General features: G+C 54.2%; 8 protein-coding genes across 8 annotated transcripts; 5 read left to right on the top strand and 3 right to left on the bottom strand.

Moving 5' to 3' along the window:
* Nucleotides 1-117: 117 nt before the first annotated feature.
* On the bottom strand, nucleotides 118-740 carry G647_09291 (uncharacterized protein; the record flags this gene model as incomplete). Its single annotated transcript, XM_008733594.1, has 2 exons — nucleotides 118-154; nucleotides 208-740. 2 exons carry the CDS (start codon nucleotides 738-740, stop codon nucleotides 118-120), a joined length of 570 nt encoding a protein of 189 aa, XP_008731816.1.
* A 415-nt stretch (nucleotides 741-1,155) lies between these two features.
* G647_09290 (uncharacterized protein) lies at nucleotides 1,156-2,261 on the top strand (the record flags this gene model as incomplete). The annotated part of the gene is made up of 2 exons (XM_008733593.1): nucleotides 1,156-1,772; nucleotides 1,835-2,261. The coding sequence occupies 2 exons, from the start codon at nucleotides 1,156-1,158 to the stop codon at nucleotides 2,259-2,261; spliced, it is 1,044 nt and encodes a 347-aa protein (XP_008731815.1).
* Nucleotides 2,262-3,490: 1,229 nt separating this feature from the next.
* Nucleotides 3,491-4,690, top strand: G647_09289 (uncharacterized protein; the record flags this gene model as incomplete). The annotated part of the gene is made up of 1 exon (XM_008733592.1): nucleotides 3,491-4,690. The coding sequence occupies one exon, from the start codon at nucleotides 3,491-3,493 to the stop codon at nucleotides 4,688-4,690; it is 1,200 nt and encodes a 399-aa protein (XP_008731814.1).
* A 335-nt stretch (nucleotides 4,691-5,025) lies between these two features.
* G647_09288 (tartrate dehydrogenase) lies at nucleotides 5,026-6,198 on the bottom strand (the record flags this gene model as incomplete). The annotated part of the gene is made up of 1 exon (XM_008733591.1): nucleotides 5,026-6,198. One exon carries the CDS (start codon nucleotides 6,196-6,198, stop codon nucleotides 5,026-5,028), a length of 1,173 nt encoding a protein of 390 aa, XP_008731813.1.
* Nucleotides 6,199-7,597: 1,399 nt separating this feature from the next.
* Nucleotides 7,598-8,668, top strand: G647_09287 (uncharacterized protein; the record flags this gene model as incomplete). Its single annotated transcript, XM_008733590.1, has 1 exon — nucleotides 7,598-8,668. One exon carries the CDS (start codon nucleotides 7,598-7,600, stop codon nucleotides 8,666-8,668), a length of 1,071 nt encoding a protein of 356 aa, XP_008731812.1.
* Nucleotides 8,669-10,493: 1,825 nt separating this feature from the next.
* G647_09286 (uncharacterized protein) lies at nucleotides 10,494-12,176 on the top strand (the record flags this gene model as incomplete). Its single annotated transcript, XM_008733589.1, has 1 exon — nucleotides 10,494-12,176. The coding sequence occupies one exon, from the start codon at nucleotides 10,494-10,496 to the stop codon at nucleotides 12,174-12,176; it is 1,683 nt and encodes a 560-aa protein (XP_008731811.1).
* Nucleotides 12,177-13,857: 1,681 nt separating this feature from the next.
* G647_09285 (uncharacterized protein) lies at nucleotides 13,858-15,596 on the bottom strand (the record flags this gene model as incomplete). Its single annotated transcript, XM_008733588.1, has 2 exons — nucleotides 13,858-15,529; nucleotides 15,580-15,596. 2 exons carry the CDS (start codon nucleotides 15,594-15,596, stop codon nucleotides 13,858-13,860), a joined length of 1,689 nt encoding a protein of 562 aa, XP_008731810.1.
* A 503-nt stretch (nucleotides 15,597-16,099) lies between these two features.
* G647_09284 (uncharacterized protein) lies at nucleotides 16,100-23,869 on the top strand (the record flags this gene model as incomplete). Its single annotated transcript, XM_008733587.1, has 1 exon — nucleotides 16,100-23,869. The coding sequence occupies one exon, from the start codon at nucleotides 16,100-16,102 to the stop codon at nucleotides 23,867-23,869; it is 7,770 nt and encodes a 2,589-aa protein (XP_008731809.1).
* Between the last annotated feature and the right edge of the window lie 175 nt (nucleotides 23,870-24,044).

Here is a 24,044-nt window from a genome sequence, read left to right as displayed (position 1 = left end):
CCAGACCATAACAACTCAAGTCAGAGACCAAGGAGCTGTTATCTCCCGGTTCTGTAACGGCGGTTCCCTATCACACTTAAGTAATGCCTTGCGTACCTGGGAGATTGACAGCCAGGGTTACTGTAGGTGTAGCTCGAGATAGATGGTGTCGATGCTGTTAGCACTTTCGTTAGCCGGCGATAGCTTCTGGTGACTTGGACTGAGTACATCCTGCCCAGTTTGAATCCCACTCCCTTTAGTCTGCCGACCTCTTCGAAACCCCATCTCTTGTACCAGTCACGTAGAGCCAGGCCCTCGCCAGGAGCCGTCTCGTCAACCGCCATGATCGCCATCACTTTCTTCACGTCGGACTCCAGCGGGTGGTCGTCGTAGCCAATCTCTCGGGTGGAATGTCGGGTGGTGCGGAGCAAGTCGATAAGCCGCTTGATCATTTGGCTGCCGATACCTTTGTTCGTATGGGCGGGATGGCAGAAGAGACTGATTTCCACTGTATGGCTATACCCTATCATGTAACCGCGAAAAGCCGACGCGTATGAGTAGCCGACAATTTGGGTATTGTCGTCGACCGCAACGAGATAAGGGAGGTTGCGCGCGGTGATTTCCCGGAACCTGGATGCAATATAATCGGAAGGCGGCTTCTTCACCAGGAATGAAACAACAGTATTCAGTACATAGTGCTCAAAGATTTCACGGACCTGGGGTAGGTCGTCCTCAGTTGCTGGCCGGATCGTGATGGTCATGGCTTGACAGAGCAGAGTTAATCACAGCAAGCAGCGCTCTTACTGTAGCACACGAAAAAGAGCTACTTATTCAATTTACGTGAGTAATGGAGATTGAGACGTATCCGTATCGACAGCCTCAGGCTTGCATTATCAGATCTCCTACCGAGCGCAATCATTTGCGGATAAGAAATAGATTTATTTTCCTCCGTGCATCATCTTGATCATTGCTTATCGATGACGTGGATTCCTCTTATCGTCACGTGTCAAGAGTGAAAGAGCCCTGCTTAGCGTGTTTCCCCGCGTTTCCGCAATTGGAGATTTGATCGATCGAATTCACATCTTCATTCTCACAACTTCCTCACTTTCCCCAGTCTTCTCAACTTCTGCCACTCCAGTCATCTTGTATATGCTCTCTCGAACGTGGATTCGCGGAATGTCTTCAGCCGTCAAGTCCGTGGCGGAGATACCCACCGTCTCTCAGCTTTTCCGCAGAGGAGAGCTCAAACCCTCAACGGAAGAAGACCTGCCCACCCCCAACCAACAGCTCAACAACAAGGTCTGCACTTACAAGGGCGACATCACTAAACTCGAATGTGACGCGATCGTAAATGCTGCCAATAGGAGACTTCTTGGCGGAGGTGGCGTTGACGGTGCCATCCACAGAACCGCCGGCCCCGGTCTTCTTCGAGAATGCAGGACCCTAAACGGTTGTGAGACCGGCTCTGCAAAGATAACAGATGCGTACAATTTGCCCTGCAAGAAAGTCATCCACGCGGTCGGTCCGGTCTACGAAAGTATCGAGGAGTCAGAACCTCACCTTCGCAGCGCTTACCGCACGTCTCTCAAGCTTGCCGTTGAGAATGACTGCAAAACCATTGCCTTCCCTGCTATCTCGACAGGTGTCTACGGCTACCCCAGCAAGGCTGCAGCAAGAGCGGCCTCCAGGGAGGTCTACAGGTTTCTGACAAAACCAGAGGGTCAGAAGCTGGACAGAGTCGTTTTCTGCAACTTCTTGGACAAGGATGTTACTGCCTACGCTGAGTGTCTCCCGTATGTGCCTCTACAGGCGCTATCCGATCTTCCACGCGATGTACTGATTTTTCTGGAATTAGGCATGTCTTTCCCCCGACCGAGGATGACCTGTCCCATACAGGTGAGTGTACCTCTGATGCAAATGGTTCCCCCAAGGAGATGATACCAACCGATTCGCAGACCCGCCCGAAGAAAGCCTATGATTCTGGTCATGCTTCAAAGTGCGGAGTGATGATCGGTCAAACAGCTACCGCTCCTTCGACCGATCAGACAGGCAAGGATACGCCTGGAGGTGCAGTTGTCCGTCAATCCATCTCTGCGAATGCTGCAACGTCGCCCGATAGCAACGACAAACCCTCAGCCAAGACAAGCCATGATGCGAGCAGCGGCATTCCCACTATACATGGAGACCGCCATGTTCGGAAAATCACCTGGAAGGGCATTGACAGCCTTGCGGATGTGGTGGAGCATACCAACAATGCTTCCGCGACGCGTACTTCGATTTAGGAAAGCGGAGACAACGACTGTGAACACCAGGGCCTCGAAAAACACGATGGTGTCGATTCCCACGGCCTCTGGCCCTACTGTGCAATGATATGCCAATGCGGGCGAAAGATCATCCAGTGCCGACGAACCGAAATGCCCGCCATCGGTCGTGGCAAAGGTAGTCGCGTGTAGAGGGACCACGTCCGGTGGAACGGTATGGATATGCGCTTTGAAAGCGCATTCAGGATGCTATGGTCAAGCGAGATGCGCCGACGACAAATGTCGAGCACGAGATCTTCTATGGGTCGCACGGCATCGAGCTGGACTTCTTCTTTGTTCAGTATCTGCGCCTTCTCAGCAAAGAGTTGCTGACACTGCACCATTAAGCCAAGCATTGATATCAACTGTCGGTGTCCAAACGACGTTTCCGAGAAGTGGTACCTCTGGGACTCAAGTGTCATACTAGGAGGAGCAAGAATCGAGAATCAAGTATTGCAAAGGCACTTCGGGGCCGATAACAGAGCAAGATTGAATCGATGTTCAATTTTCCTTCTATGGTCGCTGCTCTCATCCTCCCTTAGTGTTTTTGCCACGCCAAAGGGCTCCGATTCTGGCCAAAATCAATTCCAACGCTGACAGGGGAGATCTGTCCACCCATCCCTCCCTAACCGACCGATCACCCAACTTTGTCCCCTTTCTTCATCATCAGGTATTCGTATTGGAACATCGCGACCATCGATCATCCCGCTCTGTGCATTCAACACGCCCTCTGAATGGTCCGTTGCATTTCATCTTCGCTACGCTCGCTTGACTCCTCCTCCAGGAGATACGCATGCTAAATCCGCCTATCTCCGCCGGCTAGTCTGGTATGGAGTTTAGCGAGTGACCTCCCTGTCGGCTAATTCCAAGGACTACATTCAGCTACGGTAATGGATACAGGTACTCGAACACAGGGCCACACATCGCTATAGCGCAGGATACAGTCCGAGTACACAGACAGTACGAGGACGCCTTTTTCTCATTGCGCACTAGATTGTAGATAGGGAATGCTGCATGATTGTACCACTGTAAGTATACCTGTATATGTGTGCGTATGTATGTATGTACGTACATACGTATATAAGAGTTGCCGCGCCTGCTTGCTGCTGGTCGGGTCTGTCGCTTCGGTGCTACTGCTATCGCTGCGTTCCATTTCATCGCCCTTGCTCTTGATCTTGATCTTGCTCGTCGCCCTCTCTACCTCTGCCATCATGCAATCCCTCCCGGAAACGCACCGGGCTCTAACCCTCCTATCGCTCGGCTCGCCCCTGGAAGTGAAGTCCAAGCCCACACCCGCGCCCCTCCCGGGGAGCGCGATCGTTCAAATCCTCAGCACGCCTATCCTCGCCTACGCCGCGGCCCTCTACTCTGGCGTGTTGAACTACCCGCTCCACCCACCGCAGACCATCGGCGGGGGAGCCATCGGACGGGTCGTGGCGCTGGCCAACGACGCCACGACTCTCGAGCCCGGCCAACTCGTGCTTCTCGACCCGATGGTCCGCGGGCGCGACGACCCGGCGCAGAGCATCCTGCTTGGCGTCCATGGCGGGACATCCGACCAGGCAGCCCGGTTGATGCAAGGAGAGGATACGTGGCGCGATGGGTCCTACGCCGAGTATGCGCGCTGGCCGCTGGAGAATGTCCATGCGTTGGACGAAGATACGTTGTGCGGTGGCCACACCACCGTCCCCAGCCTCGGCTACACCATGCCCGAACTAGCCTATCTCCTCAAACTGCTCGTGCCGATGGGGGGTTTGGCGGCATTGGACATCCGCGCGGGTGATACCGTCGTCATCGCCCCATCGACGGGTCAGTTCGGCGGCGCAGCTGTGGAAGTCGCGCTGGCGATGGGCGCGGACGTCGTCATTTGCGGACGAAGGCCTGAGGCGCTGGAGCGCATGAAGACCCTGTTGCAGCCCGCGTATCCTGCAGGAGGTATTAAAGTCGTGCAACTGAAGGGGCACGTCGAGGAGGATGCGGACGCGATTCGGGCGTGTGGACGCGGGAAGGGCGGAATTGACGCTTATATCGACTTTTCGCCTGAGGGGGCCGCGGCTTCGACGCACATCGCCAGCTGTATTTTGGCGCTTCGCAAGGGGGGAGCTGCGTGCTTTATGGGCGGGATCACGCAGGCGGTGCAGATCCCCTACGCGGCGCTTATGTTCAGGGACTTGATCATCCGGGGCAAATTCATGTACGAGAGGGAGGGCGTGAAGAGGTTGATTGGGCTGGTTGAGGGCGGGAGGCTGAAGTTGAAGTTGAACTCGGCCTCGGACCCAGGAGTCCAGGTCGAGGAGGTGAAGTCGTTCGACCTGGAGGAGTGGGAGGTGGGATTTAGGGAGGCGAAAGAGAGGAGCGGATGGAGGGAGGCGGTGGTTTTTGAGCCTGCGATGAAGGGAGAGAGTAGGTAGGTCAGAACGAGAATGAAGGGCTAGAGGGAGATACCAGGTATCTCAGGTAGGCAGATCAAGGAATTTGATTGACCTGATTTGACATAATGTCCAGCTGGGTCTCGACTCACTCGTACGGGCGTCCTCGTTGAGTTGCACCCTGTTGAGTTGCGTCCGGTGGAGCGGTTGCGTTGCGTTGCGTTGAGTTCAGTTCAGTTGAGTTGAGTTCAGTTGAGTTGCGTTGCGTGGAACAGTCCTCGTCGGTACCGGATTTCATTTCTTTGTCTATTGCTTGCGCATTTATTCATTCCTTCATCATACCATACTCACCTCAGAGACAATCTCGCTCACTGCGTCTACTGCGACTCCTTACCCTTGACAAAACCCTGCCTCTCACTTCCTAACCTCAAGATCTCCTCGCACACCTTATTCGTGACCTCCTCCGTGCCAGCCTGCCCGCCGAGATCCCTCGTCTTGACCCCCTGTTCCAGCACCGTTTCGACGGCCTCCATCAACAGATCCGCCGCCTCGGGCTGGCCCAGCCAGCGCACCATCTCTGCACACGACCAGAACGTACCCACCGGGTTCGCCACGCCCTTGCCCGCAATATCCCACGCCGACCCGTGGATCGGCTCAAACATGCTGGGGTTCTGGCGCGTGGGATCCAAGTTACTCGTCGCGGCAATGCCGATGCTCCCCGCCAGCGCGGCCGCCAGGTCCGAGAGGATGTCGGCATGCAGGTTCGTGGCCACGACCGTGTCGATCGTCTCCGGCTGCAGCGCCATGCGACACGTCATGGCGTCGACGAGCATCTTGTCGGCCTCGACGTCTGGGTAGTCGCGCGCGACACGGGCGTTGACCTCGTCCCACAGCACCATGCCGTTACGCTGGGCGTTGGATTTGGTCACGAACGTGAGCTTGCGCCGCGGCCGCGACCTCGCCGTCTCGTACGCGAACCGCAGCAGGCGCTCGCACCCGTGGCGCGTGAAGACGCTGACTTCGGTGCCCACCTCCCAGGCGTGGCCGACGTGCGATCGGCCGCCCTGGCCCGCGTACTCGCCCTCGCTGTTCTCACGGATGATGACCCAGTCGAGCTTCTTGGCGTTGGCGGCCGAGCCCTGGCACGCCGCCAGTGGGGACGTCACGCCGCGCAGGACGCGCGAGGGCCGCACGTTCGCGTACTGTTGGAAGGGCTGGCAGATGGCGAGCCGCAGGCCCCAGAGGGAGATGTGGTCGGGGACGCGCAGGTCGCCGACCGCCCCGAACAGGATGGCGTGGAAGGTGCGCAGCGTGTCCAGGCCGCCCTCGGGGATGTATCGGCCTGTGGCTAGGTAGGTGTCGCTTGACCAGTCGAAGTGCGTGAAGTTGAAGGAGAAGCGGGATGAGAAGGCCCGGGAGAGCGTGTTCAGTACATGAATCCCCGCGGTGATGACTTCGGGGCCAATGCCGTCGGCCGGGATTGACGCGATGTTGTATGTCGTCGTGGAGGGCGGAGGGGCCACGGCTTGGTCCGATGGTATGGAGCCCATCTTGGGCTGAGTGCAGAATAAGAAGGGAAGAGTACACTTGGGTGGATGCTAGTTCTATATCGTCGTCTTCATTCCTTGTGTTGGGAGGAGGCTCGACAAGAAGTCAACGTCAACATATATTCTAAATGCGGGGAATACTTGTCCCTTGACTTGTGGAGAGATTCTGAAGATCGGTCACGTCGGAGAAAGTCCGTTCATGTTTTGTGTCCAATCGGTATGAGCAGCGTCAGTCGAGGTGGCGACCGGAGAATGCTTTGTGCGGTGGGAGTCGAGAAAGATATTTCACGCCATGCAGATCACTTTTCTGAGTAGCGAATATGCATGTCGTGGCGGGAGTCTTGATCGGAGCATTAATTATGCGGCACGTGAAGCTCTGCTTGGAGAGGGACACTGTCTCCGCTGGAAGTGGTACGATTGCTAGCATGCCATGTACTCACCTGCACAGAGACACGCCATCTCAACCTCACGTCTGCCTATCGAAGGCTGGACTGTTTGCTACTGTTGCGTGGATGATCCTCACCTCTGCTTCAGTCGCAGAGTTGATCGTGCTGGCGACGCGGGCGAGAGGTAGGCTTGGGCATCACGGGCAATGAGACGGAAGAGACAGAGAGCGCCGGTTTGGAGGTCGCACTGATCAGGAGGGCCGTGGTGGTTCATTATTGCTGGGACGACCATGAGATTGTTGCGTCGGTCGGATGCCAGCAGGGAGAAGAGCCGAGAGGTCTGTTTCATCGTTCGTGGACCGTAGAAACGAAAGCTTGCACTGAGGGAAAGGACTGCAGGGATTCAAGAGATCAGGAATCAAGGGATTCAGGGAGTTGTTACAACACAGTGCCTACGGAGATCACACTTGATCGGTTGATACATGCGATCGACTGACCAGAAGAACAGAAAGCCGTGTTGGCAGAATATTTCTGTGTGAGCGCTGACCGTATCCATCATACAGGTGTCGCGAGGTATGGTTCTGTCTCAATGTGGGAGGTGTTCTGGCGATGCATTCAAGAGCGTGAAGGCAGGGTTTGTGCTTGGACTAATAGCTTGGGTTTACCTGTGGTGATACTCCGTGTGTTGAAAGCATTCGACGTCCAGTCTCGCCACATAAACACTGACCCGTGGCTTCATAGCCTTGTGACTAAGAAAGAAGATTGCCGCGGGAACCAAGGGGAGAATATTGGCCACAGTCGGGAGCTTGTAGCGGGCATCTCCAGTATGCGGAAGACACCGTCCAGGCTCGATGCTGCTTCCTCCAATCAAGACCACGACCTTGCATATGCGCCTTGTCACATGTGCGAGAGCCTGGTAGATAAATAGTACCTTTCCGGTTGCACGGATCAATGATCACTCCGTGCAAAGGTAAATAAACCCGCGTCGTAACCACAGCGGAGCGACAGTCGGCGAGATGGCGCAAAAGGCTAGAGTGTTGCTCGTGGGAGCCGGCGGCATCGGGACGATGACGGCCCTGAATCTCGAACGAGGAGGATTGGCCGTTGTGACGGCCGTGTTGAGGTCGAACTACGCGGTCGTCAAGGACAAGGGCTTCACTATTGACTCCTGCGACCACGGGAAGTTCGAGGGCTGGCGACCTACCAAGGTGCTCAATAAGATTCCTGACCTGTCGGGCCCCGAGTCGTCGGAAGGACCATTGGACTACATCATCTGCACGACGAAGAACATACCAGACGTACCGCCGACTCTGGTCGACTTGATCAAGCCCGCCGTGACGCCCGGCCACTCGGTCATAATACTCATCCAGAACGGATTGAATATCGAGAAGCCCTTGCTGAGCGCGTTTCCCGACAACATCTGCCTTTCAGGGGTGTCGTTGATGGGCGCGGATGAACTCAGTCCCGGTCACATTCTGGAAAACGATGTCGACAGGCTGTACATAGGTCCGTTTCTATCCGATACCATCGACAAGCAAAAGCAAATCGATGCCGCTGAGGAATTTGTCAGAATTTACTCCGCCTCAGGCAAGGTCCAATGCTCATACCAGCCCGACGTGCTGTTTGTCAGATGGAGGAAATTGATGTATAACGCCGTGTGGAATCCAATCTGCGCTCTCACAGATTTGGACACCACACGGTTTCGACTTGCATCCGAAGCACAAGATCCAGCAAGCCCTCTGAACCTACTCGTCAGGCCCGCCATGAACGAGATACGTGCTGCGGCAAAGGCGGCGGCAAACGTTGAGCTGCCCGAGTCTCTGGTTGAAGACATGGTCGAGTGTGATCCCATAGAGATCTTCTGCGCGCCGAGTATGCAGCAGGACCGACGCAAGAAGAGGTACATGGAGTTTGAAAACATTCTCGGCGAGGCGCTGAGGGAAGGCGAGAAGGCCGGCGTAGCAATGCCGACAGTGAAATGTCTGTATGGGCTCTGCAAAACCATACAGTGGCGCACAAAGGAGCAGAACGGACTGGTGGATGCTCAGAAGATGATGGAGGAGAGGAAGGCTATGACAGGGAGTTGAGCCACATCGGCCACCAGGGGCGTGGAGGAGCAATCTGATACTCAGTGCGGGCGCTTTACTGGGGGCAGAGCAGCGGGCCGAGCTGGAGTTAGCCATATCATAAAGCGAGAGTTGTCACTGTTGGTCATAGGCGATGATATTTATGGCTTTGTCCCAGTGATACACCGTATTGTGGATGGTCTTGTGGCCGCAGTAAAGTCGGCTGGGGAATTCGGTTGCTGGTGGTGCGGCATCGCGCGTCTTCGCTGTTATTCAAAGCCCTGCTAACTGTCTCTTTTCCTCAGCCCTCAGAATCCGGGGGTCGGAGGAATTATCCGTTTACTGAGCCTAGATAAGAAGACTGAAGCGAAACTGTCTCGACCCTGTCGGCTTTTAGCTCAGCCTCGTGCCAACAGGCTTTACGACATGTTTCCCTTACCGTTCCCAGATCGCTCAAGAAAGTAGAAGCAGTTGCTTTCTCAGGCATCCTGCCAGGTCAGCTCCACAGCCGAAGCAGCTCATATTTTCTCCTCCTGGGAACATGGCACCTGGCAAAGTCTGTCGTTTGCTCGCCTCGCGGGCTAGGCCTGTGTGAGACATGAAAATCTGCCATGTATATCGAGTCAGTGTGAACCTCAATGACCAAACCATTACCGTGCGACACCGGGCTTAGGATGGAAGATGTTCCATATACTGGCTGTTTTATACCTTCACCCGGTCGATTTGCTTGGAGAGGTGGGGTTCGTGACGCGTTCTCATTATTGCAAGACTGGGATCATTTAAGCGGAAACATGACCTTCGTTGTCGCTGCTCAGCAATCATGGGATCGCTGTTATCGACCGGGCTTTATGATGGCGTGAGTGATTGCAATGGAACGATCGTCGTGATCGTCATACGCGAGCAGTGTCGGACTCGGTGCAGATAGTCAGGGCTGGTCGTTCTATGACAAGGAACTCGTTTTTCGTGCACAGGTAGGATAACTCGTACAATATTCTCAGCTTCCTTCGATGTCTCCTTCATCCCTGCGGGAGCTGCCATCGATGGTTGCAGAGCGGGTCACACAGCGTGAAAGGTCAAACGAAGGAATTTCGATGGACCACATCATGCGAAGCTGTGGAGGTTCACGCACATGTAGTAGCCGACGTGTCGTGCACCGTCCCACTGCTGCAACCGTACTCGTAACATGATCGAGTGCTTGTGCAACCCCTTTACGCACAGGCGGGCATGGAGATCGGCCAGCCCTTGATAACGATGTGAAGTATGGCATCATATAGCCAATATCACAGGCAACAAGCCCAGCTTCTCTCGGTTCTTCGGCCGAGCCGCTTCCTTTCAGGAGGCATGTTCGCGACCGTTGCAGTCCAATTTACGAAGTCGCAGCTCCGTCCTCCGTAAGGCAGGTGGAGATCCGGTGGCGACAGCGTGGGATGTATCAAAATAGCATTGGGCGTCGTGGCAGTCGAGATTGGCGCACTTCATCGGGCCGTAAAGAGTAAAGCTTCCAGGCGCGGTTTCAGGCAAGGGGCTTCGTATCGAGGGCTGCTAGGGGCTTGCACGCTTGCCAGTGTGCAGTGGGGCACTGCTAGGGGGGCGTGTCAGATAAGCTCCGTCGCCCGAACCAAATTGATCGTCAGGTACGCCGCCTATCAGCTTCTCTCCTGACGCCCAGAGCTCCCGATTTTATGACCATCCCGCCCGTGTCCAGCGTGACAGGGATATACTGGGTAGACATCAAAGCACGCAAATATGGGCTCCTGCGCAGCCCCCTCTTGTTGCTCGTGTCTACTGTATCACAGCAGGCTTTCCTCCTCTTCTGCCATCGTGAGCATTGGGCGCCATGAGCAACATGGCATTGTCCCTTCCTCGCGGGCTGGGCCCAGTGAGACTCCTGATCGTCTCTGTCGTCCTTGTCTCTCTCCTGCTATTCCGCTCTTACTACCTCCCTGACCCCGACGCAGAGTCTGGAAGCGGCCTGGCCTCGTCGCCAGGACCTTGGTGGAGGAGCCAAAGCTCAAGTACACTCCCTGAGGACACCGACGTCGACCTCGAAGATGGTTACTACGAATTCGACGACGACCCGGCCTCCCCCTCAGCAGTCGACGGTCCCGTGGCGGCGGACTTTGAGCAAGAACCAGAAGGAAAGACAGATGAAGAGGCAGAGCCTGAGCCTGAGCCTGAGCCGAAAACCGGGCCAACCTACGCCTCGGGACCGACGGTGCCTGCTCCCGCCTCTGCTCCCGCCTCTGCTCCTGTACACGCTTTCGAGCCCCATATCCCAGCGTGTCGCCAGCTACCAGGCGCAGACAAAGTTGTGGTAATGGTCAAGACTGGCGCTACGGAAGTATTTGTCCGGGTGCCTGAGCTACTCGTCACCCTTGCAGAATGCGCACCCAACTTCATGATCTTTTCCGACATGGAGCAACACATCGGAGAGTTCCACATTCAAGACGCTTTAGACGAGATCGGGCAAGAGTACAAGGAGAGTCACGAGGACTTCCAATTCTACAACGCCATCCGTGCCGCCCATCATGCACACGGCGATGTGAGTGTGCTCGGATCCGACAAAGCCTGGGCCTTGGACAAGTGGAAGAATATCCCCATGCTCCACAAGGCGTACTTGAAATATCCCGATGCCGAATGGTTCATCACCATAGACGCCGATACATATCTCAGCTGGGCCAATCTACTTCTCTTGCTCGACCGCATGGATCCGGAGGACCCGCTCTACGCAGGCTGTGTCTATTGGCATGGCCCAACCGCATTCGCTCAAGGCGGCACTGGCTACCTACTCTCCCGCAAGGCTGTTCAACGATTTGAAGCTATCCGAACGCCTGAGAAGATTGCTGACTGGGAGAAGGAGACGTCCACAATCTGCTGCGGTGATGTTATGCTTGGGGTTGCAATGGGCCATGCCGGAGTCTCAGTTAGCGGTGCTTGGCCGATGTTCCAAGTTGACCCCCCGTCAGGCTATCTCTGGGGAGATCGCACGTGGTGCACACCGGCCATTACCTGGCATCATGTTCACTCATACGAGGTTGAAGCCCTCTGGCAATTCGAGCAGGAGTGGCTCAACAAGACTTGGGATGACGAAGACCCTGGTGCGGTTCCGTACCTGTTCAAGGACGTCTTCGAAGACTTCGTCATGCCACACATCTCGGAGAAAAAGAAAGACTGGAACAATGGCTCCGGGGACAAGACATTCACAGAGCCGAAAGAAGGTCACGTCAAGGAAGACGCTGATTGGGACTGGAAGAATGACGAAGAGAAACAGAAGATGTGGGATGATCTCTCCGAGCTCGAGAAGGGGTCGGTTGAGTCGGCCGACAAGTGTCGTGAGGTGTGCGACTCCGATCCAGAATGCGTACAGTTCTCCTGGCATCCCGGGACTTGTAAGCTGAGCCATTCCATAAAAATGGGCCGCCCTGTCGATGGCAAAGAAGAATACATCTCGGGATGGATGCTTGAGCGGGTCGAGGAATTCAAGAACGCGAGAGAAGAGTGTGGTGAAATCTCGTGGCAAATCGGCTGAGCTTCAGTGTTGAGCGCCCTGGCCACCTTACGACGTGACGATACCATGTTTCCTTGGGCGGACATATACGAAATTACCGAGATGCCGCGTTGCTCTGATGAAGCCTGCTACGGGGACTACAGACACAAGGAACAAAGGCAGCGTCTCCTACATCACCGACCTGCGCAGGCACACGACCCGACACCTACGTTCTGGCAGTATTGCTAATCGGACAACTTCCGAAGCACGCTCTGCGCCTTTCTGTATGGCTCATTCGATTTGCAGCGAGGCAGCCACCTTCAAGACCTATTTTCGAACTCGGGCCATCTCTGTTTATATTGCTCGATTTCTTCTAAGCATTCGGCGGGACCTGGCACCTTGCAACAACCTTTCACGAGGCTGGAATAGCGAATACAGCGTCTTCGTCTTTTTCATTTGGAATGAGCTCGTTCAAGCGACGATAGAGGATGAATTTGTATGTACAGGGTGGGAGCCAGGAGTATCATTGCAGGCTTATTACTCTTGAGCCATACCTCGGCAGGGCATTGTTTTGAATATCGAGATATTCGCGGCGCGGACTGTTATAGAGAGGGGGGCGATCTAGATCTGTGCCACTATATCTGGAGGAAGCTACGGCATCAGTATCCAAGGAATTAACTGCTTTCCATCCTACATCGCGTCTTGAATACGGAGAACTTCGTTTCAAGGCCCCGGCCTCAGGGCTCATGAATGATCATGCACATCTTGCCCGGGGATCAGATTGCCAAAGTTCGTCCAGATCAACCCGAGTTCCTTGTTCCTTCGCTCCACTAATGTAATTACTGCTTTCACGGGCATGGCTTCGCACGCCCTTTAAGCAGCAGCATTGTGTCAGCTTCTACATACTTTTCCATCTGCTCTACCACCTCCACCTTCGCGTGAGAATCTGACTCCTCTATTTGACGTATTCGACCACAAGGCCATCCGTCTGAGGTCTGTTCCGGCCACGAACCCGACGTTGTGCGGCATCGGACAGGGTGGAGCGAATGAGCAGATCGAACACACCAGCAACCGTCAAATGTTATGTACTGTTACACGGGAGAGCGCGTTCTGGCCCTCACTGCTTTCTACGCCCAACCAATGCGGAGCTCGCAGCTTTCTTAGAGTTGAACATGGATGCTGTTCCTGCATGACTGGGGGACACATTTCTGTAATTATTTTAAATCCTAGCTCGGCGATCGCATGGCATGTTAAATACTGTAGGATGATACTGTAGATCGATCTATGGTGGTGTGCGTTTGGTGCATCGGTTCAGTGATGCCGAAGACCTATGTAAACCTCTCAAAAGTAAGCACAAAAGCACAGGCTGGCTGTATGGGTATCTCAGATGTGTGATTGTGATGCGTGAAAAGCCAATGTTCCGCTGCTCCCAGATGGGCTCAATGCCGACCGCGAGCTGTGCCGACGTCCATTGTTCAAAACGGCCCTGTCCCGACCACCGGCAGTGCTAATACCCATTGCTCCAAAATCGGTTCAAATTCGACCACGAGTAGTAGCAATAACCATTGCTCCAAAATGGGCTCAGGTTTGACCACGAGCTGTGCCAATTTCCATTGTTCAATGTGGTCGGCAGTGCCAATATCCATTGCTCCAAGATCGGCTCAAACTCGACCACCGGAGTACCATTGTCCTGTAATGCTGCTCCAGACCAACCTTCACTTCCTCACTTCATGGCAAAGTCGAATTCTTCAAAGTCGGCACGCAGACCGTCGGCCTCTTCTTCCTCCGCTGCCTGCTCACTCCCGTCCTTGCGAAGCAGCGCATCCATCCAGTTTACTCTGTTCTCCAGTTGCAGGAGACCCGCCATGACTTCTCGGCCGAACCAAATGTTGAATTTCTGATCAGTCGGCAAGGGGAAATACATGGACTGAGCCACGCCGAGGTCTTCTTCGGCGTCCGCGTGGCCGTTGGTATGGTCGGCCAATTCCAGCGGATTTGCCATCCAGGTCCAAACGCGGAAGTAGTCCGATCGTTCGGGGAGCTGGCTGTCGGCGTCACATGGCTGGAAGGTCGGATATTTGTACTGCTCTGCCTTGACTTTGAAAGCCGCCTCTACCATGCCCTTCTTGATGCGGTCTGTAGGACACGCAATGACTTGCCAGTGCAAATGCCGTATGCCCGTCCGGTTGACCTCCCAGCAAACCGTACCGAGCTCGCCGTGGCTTTTTGAGCCAACCATGGCGCTCAGGGCCTTGCGAAACTTGGACATCTCCTTGAATTCGGTCGCGACTTCTTGCAATGATCGCTTCCCGTGAGCCATCTCGTCAGCAGCGTGGTAGTATGGGATGATCATGACGTGGCCGGTGAAGGATAGCCGAGGAAATGTCGTCGGTAATGGCAACGGCCCGCGCGAGACGGTGACCATGCTTTCCTCGCCCAAGGAGACAACAAGGTGGGTCTTGGAGCCAGGTTTGTTGAGACACATGAAGCAGTCGCTCGGATCGCTGCGAGGGCCTTTCCGTGCACGCTTGTTGTGGCGTGGTTCGTAGCCGTCGTCGGCGTAGCGACGGTACGCGGCCTGGTCGTCCAGAGCTGGGCGCTTCCGTGGTGGCGAAGATCTGACGAACGGTGATTCAGCCGGTGGTTCCACAGTCGCGGGCGGACGCGATGTGTCCAGCGTGAACGCCGTCATCCATTCCTTGGTGGGCGCCGCCACACTGGGTAGGCTTTTGAATCTAGTAACACTTGGCTCTTCGAGAGAGTTGTAGTCGGCGACATGCTTGAAGGGCTCGCGCTCCCACAGGCCGGCTGGACTGCTGGAAAAGTGATACCACGGCTTGAGAGCTTGGCAGAGATTCGAGATCGACTGCGTGCCGCGACTGCCGTCCACGCCTTCAGGCAGATCGATCTTGGACCCGTTTCGGATATTGGCAGGCCATTCGTTGGTGATGAGGATATGAGACGAATGAGCTCCATGCAGGCCTCGAGCCTCGGTATCCAGGTAGGATGGGTCGCAATTTCCAGGCTTCTCAGTGGAGGAGGCTTCGTTCTGCATCAGTCGACCTCCGAGGGAGACAAATCTGACGCCTTCGGTGGTGGTCATGATCCCCTTGCGACCCAGGTAGTAGAGATTTGGACATAGATCGGTTCCCGATTCGAGCTTTGCTTTGACATTTTCCGGGAAAGGGTCGTCACCCACTGTAAAGTATGTCGGCAGCGGCACAGTGATCTGGCCGGTGAGAAGTGCGTCTAGTTCATTTGAGCTGTTTTCATTGTTGTCTGGATTGAAGACGTCGCCGACGATGATGGCCAAGGCGAAGTTCTGTTTGGCTTGCAGCTTTGATATCTTCTCAAAGGCCTTCTTAAATTCACCTTGGACACTGCCAACAACGAGACTGGGAAGGCGTCAGCTTGCTCTCTTGAACACGCATCAAGACTGGCTCACATCTTTGCGGTACCCATAGTGGGCTCCTGATCTGGTTGTGAGGTCGTCGTGATTTGATAGAGTGGGTTACCCGACTTCTCAGTCAAGATCGCCTACTGCCATCGGGACTCTCCTGGGCTGTGTGATGTACGTTCAGATATGAAAAGTACTGTATTAAGAGCATACCAAGGTCCGAGATGACGACGAATATATAAGAAGAATTCCAGACTTGCGCGGAGCAGCTTTTTGTATTCTGTGGATTGGGTTCGACAGTGAAGTGGATTTCACTGTCGTCAACCGTGAAATGAAGTGAAGTGATCCACAGTAGACGGGAAGGTTTCTGCTACGGCGGATCTTTAACTGATTGAGGCGTAAATGGGGATTCACAGTTGATTGTGCGGGGAAAGTTTTTGCTGTTTGCCGCACCTGAGATTTTTGTTACAACTGAAGCCACGCCAGGCGCAGACGAGACTTCTCGCTCACATCAACTGAACCCTGAAGGGACAATGTCACTGACCCCTGAACGGTGACAATCGCAGCCATGGCCCCGATATCCCCTGGGTTTCAACTTGCGCCTTCGCGCAGGGCGAAGAAACAGACCACTTCGACAAACCTGCATCGATACGAATCGTTCAGTAGGCGCATAGCCAGGTTGAAGATTGACCCTGTCCATACTGTCGAGAGAAGGAAGCCTGCAGAAGACGACGCCGACATATTGCAGAGTTTCTTTCGGACAGCCTTGGAAGAGTGGGCGGAGCTGAATTTGTCGCAGACCTTCACGAGCTTCCTCAATAAAGCCAGTCCTCTATCCGAAACCCTACCGCAATTGCTCCACCACGCTGACACTGTTTTCAATCTTCTGGCCGAGCATATTGAGAAGAATGACGAACTTGCCCTCGAACCGCTCCTCAGCCTCCTTGCACATCTCGCCCATGACTTGGGTCAAGGTTTCGAACGATATTTCTCAAGGACAGTGGAGTTGGTCGCACGAGTCGCAGCGGCTCAGGATAAGGCAGATGTCATTGAGTGGTGCTTTACATGCCTGGCATGGATGTTCAAGTACCTGGCGAAATTGCTTGTCCGAGATCTGCGGCCTCTGCTTGATATCATGACGCCGTACCTTTCGTCCAAGAAGGATTACATTGTCCGGTTCAGCGCAGAATCACTGGCTTTTCTGCTTAGGAAAGCGGCGGTCCTGTATCAGAAGAAGAGAGGCCCCTTGAGTGTCGCCATCAAGCACCTTCTCGAGGCATTACCACAGGACAACACATCCCCACCGTACAGCCCGTATCAGCTGGGTGTCATGAGTCTCTGTGTCGACAGTGCTCGCGGACTCGATGGACAGCTTCATTCGTGCTCCGCATCGCTGGTTCGCTGTGTGTTGGATACCGCTCTCGCAATGAGCGACCCGTCTCAAATCCAACCAACTGTGGAAGGCATCATGATTGGCCTCATTCATGAGACGGACAGCAGCTCGTTTCGTCCCGTCTTAGAAGTGCTCCTGGAGGCTATACAGCGTTGCGCCTCATCCAAGGAGGCCAACCATGTCTCTCTCTCCGTCAGACTCGTCCTAGTGCTCCTGGGGACGCGAAAAGGTTCGAGGATATCTGGGTGGGCTGATGTTATTCAGACTTTCCAGACTCTGGCAGACGCTGCGCGGCAGCTAATTGATGAGCTGCCTCTGATTCACTCGACCCTGGCCACTATCACGGCGGAGATCCTTCAGTATGCTCCCATGGACCAACTGTTGCCATTCTCACAAAAGCTGTTGGACACCGCAGCTGAACACCTTTCAGCCCGCGAGTATTTTGCTTTCTCGGCACTGACTGCGGAGTTGGGAAAAGAAAGGTTCACTGATCTTGTCCTTCCAAAATTACAACAGTACATCGTTGATCATTGGTCCGATGATGAGGTCAGCCTCTACTACACACTGGAAAGATTGCGACAAGGGAACATACGCATTGGTGGAGCAGCGGCCGCTGGCTCGTTGTCTTGTCCTGCAGACTATGAAGACTTCGCTGTTCTTCGGCTAGCAGCGGAGGGCGAGGCCGGGAATCCGTCCACCATACAACAACTTGCTGGGCGCCTCCGTCTAGCCAAGAACTCCCGTCTTTCTCGGAGCCCTGGAGTCACGGGAAGAGGTCGCGATGCCTATTACAAGCTACTAGGCGCAGCACTCGCCGAAGGAGGGAGCGAGCTCAACCTCTACCGGCGTACGATCTTGGGCTGGGGATTTGACTCGTACCTCGACCTTGTTTCCGACACCGACCACCAACTTGAGGGCCTTACAGGTCTTCTTCTGGAGACTCCCTCTGTCCATTTCCGCCTAGAGCCTTTCGTTCATGCGACAGTTCGCCTATTTCGAAAGCATGCCCCCGCTCAGAGCTCAAAGCATCGAACCTTTGACAGCCTGCGACACCATCTTATCAAGAACCTACTGGCCAATTCTCCTGGGTTGAAGAAAGAGTCTCTGCTTTTACTCTCCCTGGTCGAGGAATCGGACGCAAAGCCATGGCTCGTGGAAACGACTGATCTGATGGTTGAAATTCTGGACACGCCATACAATCCTGCGGAAGTCCGCAAGATTGCGATGTTGCTCCGGAGACTTCCCCAGTTGCACAGAAATATGCCAGCAGAGTCTTCATATCAGGATCTGATTCCTTTCTACTGTCTCGGCATGTTGTCAGCTTTCCATGACAAGACGAGGAAGGAGTTGTGTAGTACACTGGCTCAGCTGGTAGAAACCTCATCAACTGAAGAGGTGGTGGTTAATGTTGCCATGCAGTGGCTGCAGACACCCGTGGATCCAGTCCAACCACAGCGGAAAGGTGAAGAACAGACCAAGCGGCACATATCGTCCTTTGAGTGCTCCCATCTCGCTCAAGTGGAATCCCTTTCCTCGTCGGTCCTGGTCGATTTTCAGAACTCACACGACAGGTTTCTTACAATGGTGGAGGCTGCGCATCGACTCGAAAACGTGGCCTTACCACCAAATGGTCGAACTCTAGCCTTGCAGGTATTAGCAGCAATACCAGCTATGGCAGAGCGCCGTTCCCGTTTGCTGGTGCCCGTCTTCCTGGCTGCGCCTTTCAGCCGCGCGCAGTTGCCCGCAAATCCGGACTCCGATGCTTCTGTGTCTTCTCACACTTTGACTCCTGAGCTTGATGATCAGGCATGGTCCCTCTCAGACCGTAAGGCGCTGTTGACTCTGTTCAGCAAGTTTGTTAATCCACGGGTGCTTTTCAAGTCTCTGGAAGTTTACAGCAAGCTCATCGATCTCCTCAGTAACGGAAACGATGACATTCGGAAACTCGCATTCCAAGCGGTCTTGACGTGGAAAGACCCAATCGTCACACGGTACGAGGCTAAGCTAACGCAACTCGCCGAGGGCAAGTTAGCGTCTTCTGATATCAGCACGCTTCTGAGCTCGGACGAAGAGTCCGACTCGGTCAAATCGGAGGATCGTGAAGTCATCCTTCCCATTGCGCTCAGGCTGGTTTATGGTACAATTGTCGGCCGAGCAGGTACGCAAGGAGCACAAGACGCCCGGAGGAAGTCATTGTTGCGCTCCCTCTTCCGACTATCGAAGCAAGAGGTCGCCCTATTCTTAGACGTCGCTCTTGGGAAGCTGAGAGATCTCAATATCAAGGGAAACTCGCCTCATCTAGCGACGCTTGACCAGGTCTTCGTCCCGGAAGATCAGCAATATGGTTTCCTCCGATTACTGTTGTCCATGCTAGAAACTTCACAAAGCCAATTCGCCGACTATGGAGCACAAGTCGTCGACGCCGTCGTTTCTTGTATCGTCAGAGCATCCCATCAGGGCCAAAGCCAGATTGGTGCCAATCCAACTCCCACGACCGCGCTAGCCCGAAGTATCAGACGCACCGCGTTTCAATGTCTTGTGCTACTGTTCGAACATTGTCAGGACATTGACTGGCCGCTCTATCTGCCTGTGCTTTTTGCTGGCGGAATTAGCCCACGTCTTGACATATTCGCGTCAGAGACGACTCAAGGCATCTCAGGCCTGCTACGGCTGTTCGCTGTATGGGCGCACTCCCACGACCTAGTCATCTGCCTCGGAAAGTACGATGCTCGAGTGCCAGATGTACTTTGGCGATCACTAGCTGCAGAACCCACTCCGAACACGGTGAAGGTTTTCATTCTTACTGAAATCATCCTCCCTTGGGTTGAGCTCGCCGAAGACAGCTCCATCACGCCAAACGAAGCTCATGATCTCCTTCAGACTGAATCAGATGGCTTGTTGAGAGCTCTCATTTCCCTTCTAGAACCGACGCCGCCGAAAGACATCCTTGCGGCATTAACGGCGGTTTTGCCCAGAATCGCGCCGTTCGCGAGGTCTTTGGAATCTCGGGAATCCACCGTGAAACTGTTGACTAGTTTGCTTTCGAATGACGGCTTCAAGGTCGCTCCCAATGTCAAAGGGCAACTCTTGCGCTCCATCCAGGCTTTTTTGACTTCTGAAGACGCACTGGAGGAAGAGTTGCGCCAGCAGCTCCTTGCTTCAGTCTCTCCCTTGTTCAATTATTTCAAGGATGAGACTAATCGACAAATTCTGTGCGAAGTCTTGGAGCGGCTGGCGGGTTCGTACGAGCTATTGACTGAGGTAGCACACCTTTGCAAAGATTTGAATGCCGTGTCCTCCCATCGACTTGACGAGCTTGACTACGACACTCGTCTGCGGGCTTTCCATTCAGTCCAAGCTCTGGATTTCGCCAACTTTGGTCAAATGTGCCTCCCCCTTGTCTACAACCTGCTCTTTTTCGTGAGGACGGGGGATGATTTCTCAATCAGGTCAAATGCTTTGGGATGCCTCAAACAAGTCATCGCCAAGTGCTGTGACAGGGAGCACTCAGAAGTCAACAACATGATAGTCAGCTCTGTCCTGCCTGTCTTGAAGAAAAGCATGCGACACGAATCGGAGCTTGTGCGCGCAGATTTTGTCGGTCTGCTCGGACTGCTTGTGCAGCATGCTGGGGGGAATGAAGACTTGACGAATATGACACCCCTGCTGGTCGGCAATGATGAGGAAGCATCATTTTTCTTGAACGTCCTGCATATCCAGCAACATCGCAGACTTCGCGCGATCAGGCGGCTTGTGTCGGAGGTTGAAAAGGGGGCAATCAGTGTCAAAAACATTGTGGACATCTTCCTACCTTTGCTGGAGATGTTTGCCCACGAAACCAATACCGACGAGTCAGCTCAGAGCACTAAAGGTCAAGCCATCGCCGCTATCGGCACAGTCCTCCGCTGGCTCGACTGGAAGCATTTCAAGACACTGTTCCGCAGGTACAAGAGTGACCTTGACTTGACCGACAACGAGCAGAAGTCAGCTAGCCGACTACTCGGGCATGCTGCTGATGCGCTGGTGTCCGCCAGCGCAAGTCGTTCCAGCCCGAACGAAGAAAGACCAGTGCAGCCACAGCTTCGTCTTGCAACAGCACTCCCAGAAAAAGGGGTAGTTGAGCAGGAACTGAGGACGCAGTTCATTCCGAAACTGACAGAACTCATTCATTACAAAGATGAGGCCGAGATAAGCCTTCGACTGCCGATTGCGGTCATCACGGTCAAGCTCATCACACTTTTGCCAGCAGGGGAGATCCCGATTGTCGCCTCACCAATCATACTCGACATCGCCAATGTACTCAGAAGCAGAGCTCAAGAATCACGAGATGCAGCACGTAAAGCGCTCTGCGAAAGCGTGCTTATGCTGGGTCCCAACAGCCTACAATTCGTTGTCAAGGAGCTGCGCACAGCCCTGACGAGGGGATATCAGTTGCATGTCGTCTCTTATACCCTGCACGCAATCCTCGTGGCGCTCTCTCCTCACAGCAAACTCGGAGATCTGGACTATTGTGTCGAGGACCTTGTGCCGGTCATCGTGGATGATATCTTTGGCACTGTTGGGCAGGAGAAGGACAATCAAGACTACATCAGCAGCATGAAGGAGGTCAAAAGCAGCAAGAGCTTTGATTCCATGGAACTTCTGGCTCGTTCAGTCAGCATCGCATCTGTGTCAAAATTGGTCGCTCCGTTACAGACACTGCTGTCGGGATCATTGGCAACAAAACAGGTCCGACAGATCGAAGAGCTACTACGAAGGATCGGCAGTGGTGTGGCGCAAAACCCGTCGGCCAGCAAGCGTGATATCTTGACGTTTGCGTACCAGTTGATCCAAGATCTATATCGGCAAAAGACCCGCGGCAGAATCCAAACACTGACAAGTGAAGAGAAGAACCGGCAGAGGTATCTTATCGAAATTTCGTCTTTGCACAAGACAAGTGAGAGCAAGAACTCGACGTTGCTGTTTAAGCTTGCGAGATTCGCGTTGGATTTGGTGCGATCTACGCTGCAGAGACATGCCGATGTTATGACGACCGAGAATGTGCATGGGTTTCTTCCCATTATAGGTGATGCTCTGGTCGAGGGCCAGGAGGACGTAAAGATATCGGCTCTGCGCCTGTTGTCTGCGATCATCAAGTTGCCAATGCAGGAACTAGAGGACAATGCCGCACTGTACCTGGGCGAGGCTGTCAAGGTTGTGAAGAACTCGACCGACACCAACGAAGAAGGGGCACAGGCTGCGCTGAAATTGATAGCAGCAGTTCTCCGCGAACGCAAGAACGTCAAGCTCAGAGACTCGGATGTAGCGCAGCTTCTGCATCGTGTCACCCCAGACATTGAGGAACCCGATCGACAAGGCGTTACGTTCAACTTCATTCGAGCCGTCATGGCGAGGAAGATTCAAACGCCAGAGGTCTACGAGCTAGCAGACAAGATTGGCATCATGATGGTGACCAGTCATACCAAAGGGGCCAGGGACGTGGCCAGAGGTGTATTCGTGCACTTCCTGCTCGAGTATCCACAAACTGCTTCTCGGTGGTCCAAGCAACAAAAGTTCCTTATGAAGAACCTCGAGTACGAGTATCCGGAAGGGCGGCAATCAGTGTTGGAAGCAATTAACACCTTGGTCGGCAAAATGAAAGGAGATACTGCGCAGGAGTTGATATCTGCGGTCTTTATTCCTCTTCTTCTCCGGGTTGCTAATGATGAGAATGAGGGATGCCGACAACTTGCTGGTGCTTTGTTGGGCAGAATCTTCGGCCTGGCAGACCGTACGCGCTTGAATGAGGTACTACAACCTCTCAATACCTGGGCCGGGCAGAACGAGAATCCGGCGCTTCAGAAACTCAGCCTGCAGGCATATGGTATCCTCTTGAACGCAGATGTCAGTCTGAGCAAGGATGAACTTGGTCAGATTCGCAGCACCCTCTCCAACACGCTGGACAACCTCGACGTGTCCGACGAGGATGAGTGGGAGCTCCCATTTCAGGGGCTACTACTCCTGCAGAAATTGGTCGAGTCCCACCCCGAAACGGTCCTGGACCGCAAGCAGACTCATCTGTGGTCCTTTGTGTGGTCGATCTTGGGTCACAGTAATGCATGGATGCAGAGCACTTCGGCAAGTCTGTGCATCCAATTCTTCAGCCACTGTCTTTCGGGGGATCGTTCCAAGCTTCCGCTGGCTTGTGAGTATGGGATGTCTATGGATTCACACGCGTTTCTCAAAGTCTTGAAGGCGAGCGTCCGCGTTCTACGGCGTACTGAAGGAAACGAGACTCTGAGTGCGCAAATCGTGCAGATACTCGGCTTCCTCGGCCAGTGCTTGGACCAAAACGGACTGTCGATGGAGCTCAACCAGAAACTAGCTGAGAGCGAGGAGTCGGAGGTGGATTCCGAGGTTGAGTCTAGTGACGAGAAGGCGAGGACACGAACAATCTCCGGCGTCCAGTATCTCCTCGATCAACTCTCACGCATTCTGCGGCTGGAAGCCAATCGACTATCTTCTGCAGCATTCCTCCCCAAGAAGTCGGCATTGCAGCTCCTTTCCAGCTTGCTGCCTGGCTTGTCGGAGGCCAACCTCCCCAAGTCGCAAATCCACAAGATCCTGCTCCCTCTTCAACACATGACGGATCCGAACACCATCCCACCGCAATCAGCAGATCCCACATTCTCGGCCACCTACCAGGGCCTGATCGAACTGTCCCATGAAGTCATGGACAAGCTGCAGAAGAAGCTTGGAGATACAGAGTACGTCAAAGCCTTGACCGAGGTCAGCAAGATTGTACGCGAAAGGAGGGAGGCGAGAAGACAAAAACGCCGGATCGAACGTGTTGCTGAGCCGGAGAGGGCGGCGAGGGACAAGAAGAGGAAGCACGATCGGGCGAGGGAGCGCAAGAAGGAGATTGGGAGGACGCATCAGCGGAGAAGGAGGGAGATTGGCATGTGAAGGCTACCGTGTTTGCGAGGAGTCCAGCTCTTGTGTTTATTCTCCCGGTCGACATGGCGCATTTGGAATTGATAGCATAGCGATGGTGTTGACGCTGGTTGTGGAGGGCAGAGGATAGATTGTTAATTTCATCTTGTCCACCTTTGTCCTCGACTCACCCGTGAGCAGAGTCTTC

This window comes from Cladophialophora carrionii (assembly GCF_000365165.1).
Source record: "Cladophialophora carrionii CBS 160.54 unplaced genomic scaffold supercont1.9, whole genome shotgun sequence".
Lineage (NCBI taxonomy): Eukaryota > Fungi > Ascomycota > Eurotiomycetes > Chaetothyriales > Herpotrichiellaceae > Cladophialophora > Cladophialophora carrionii.
The sequence above is the reverse complement of the archived record's forward strand: the minus strand, read 5'-3'. Positions and strand labels throughout refer to the sequence as shown.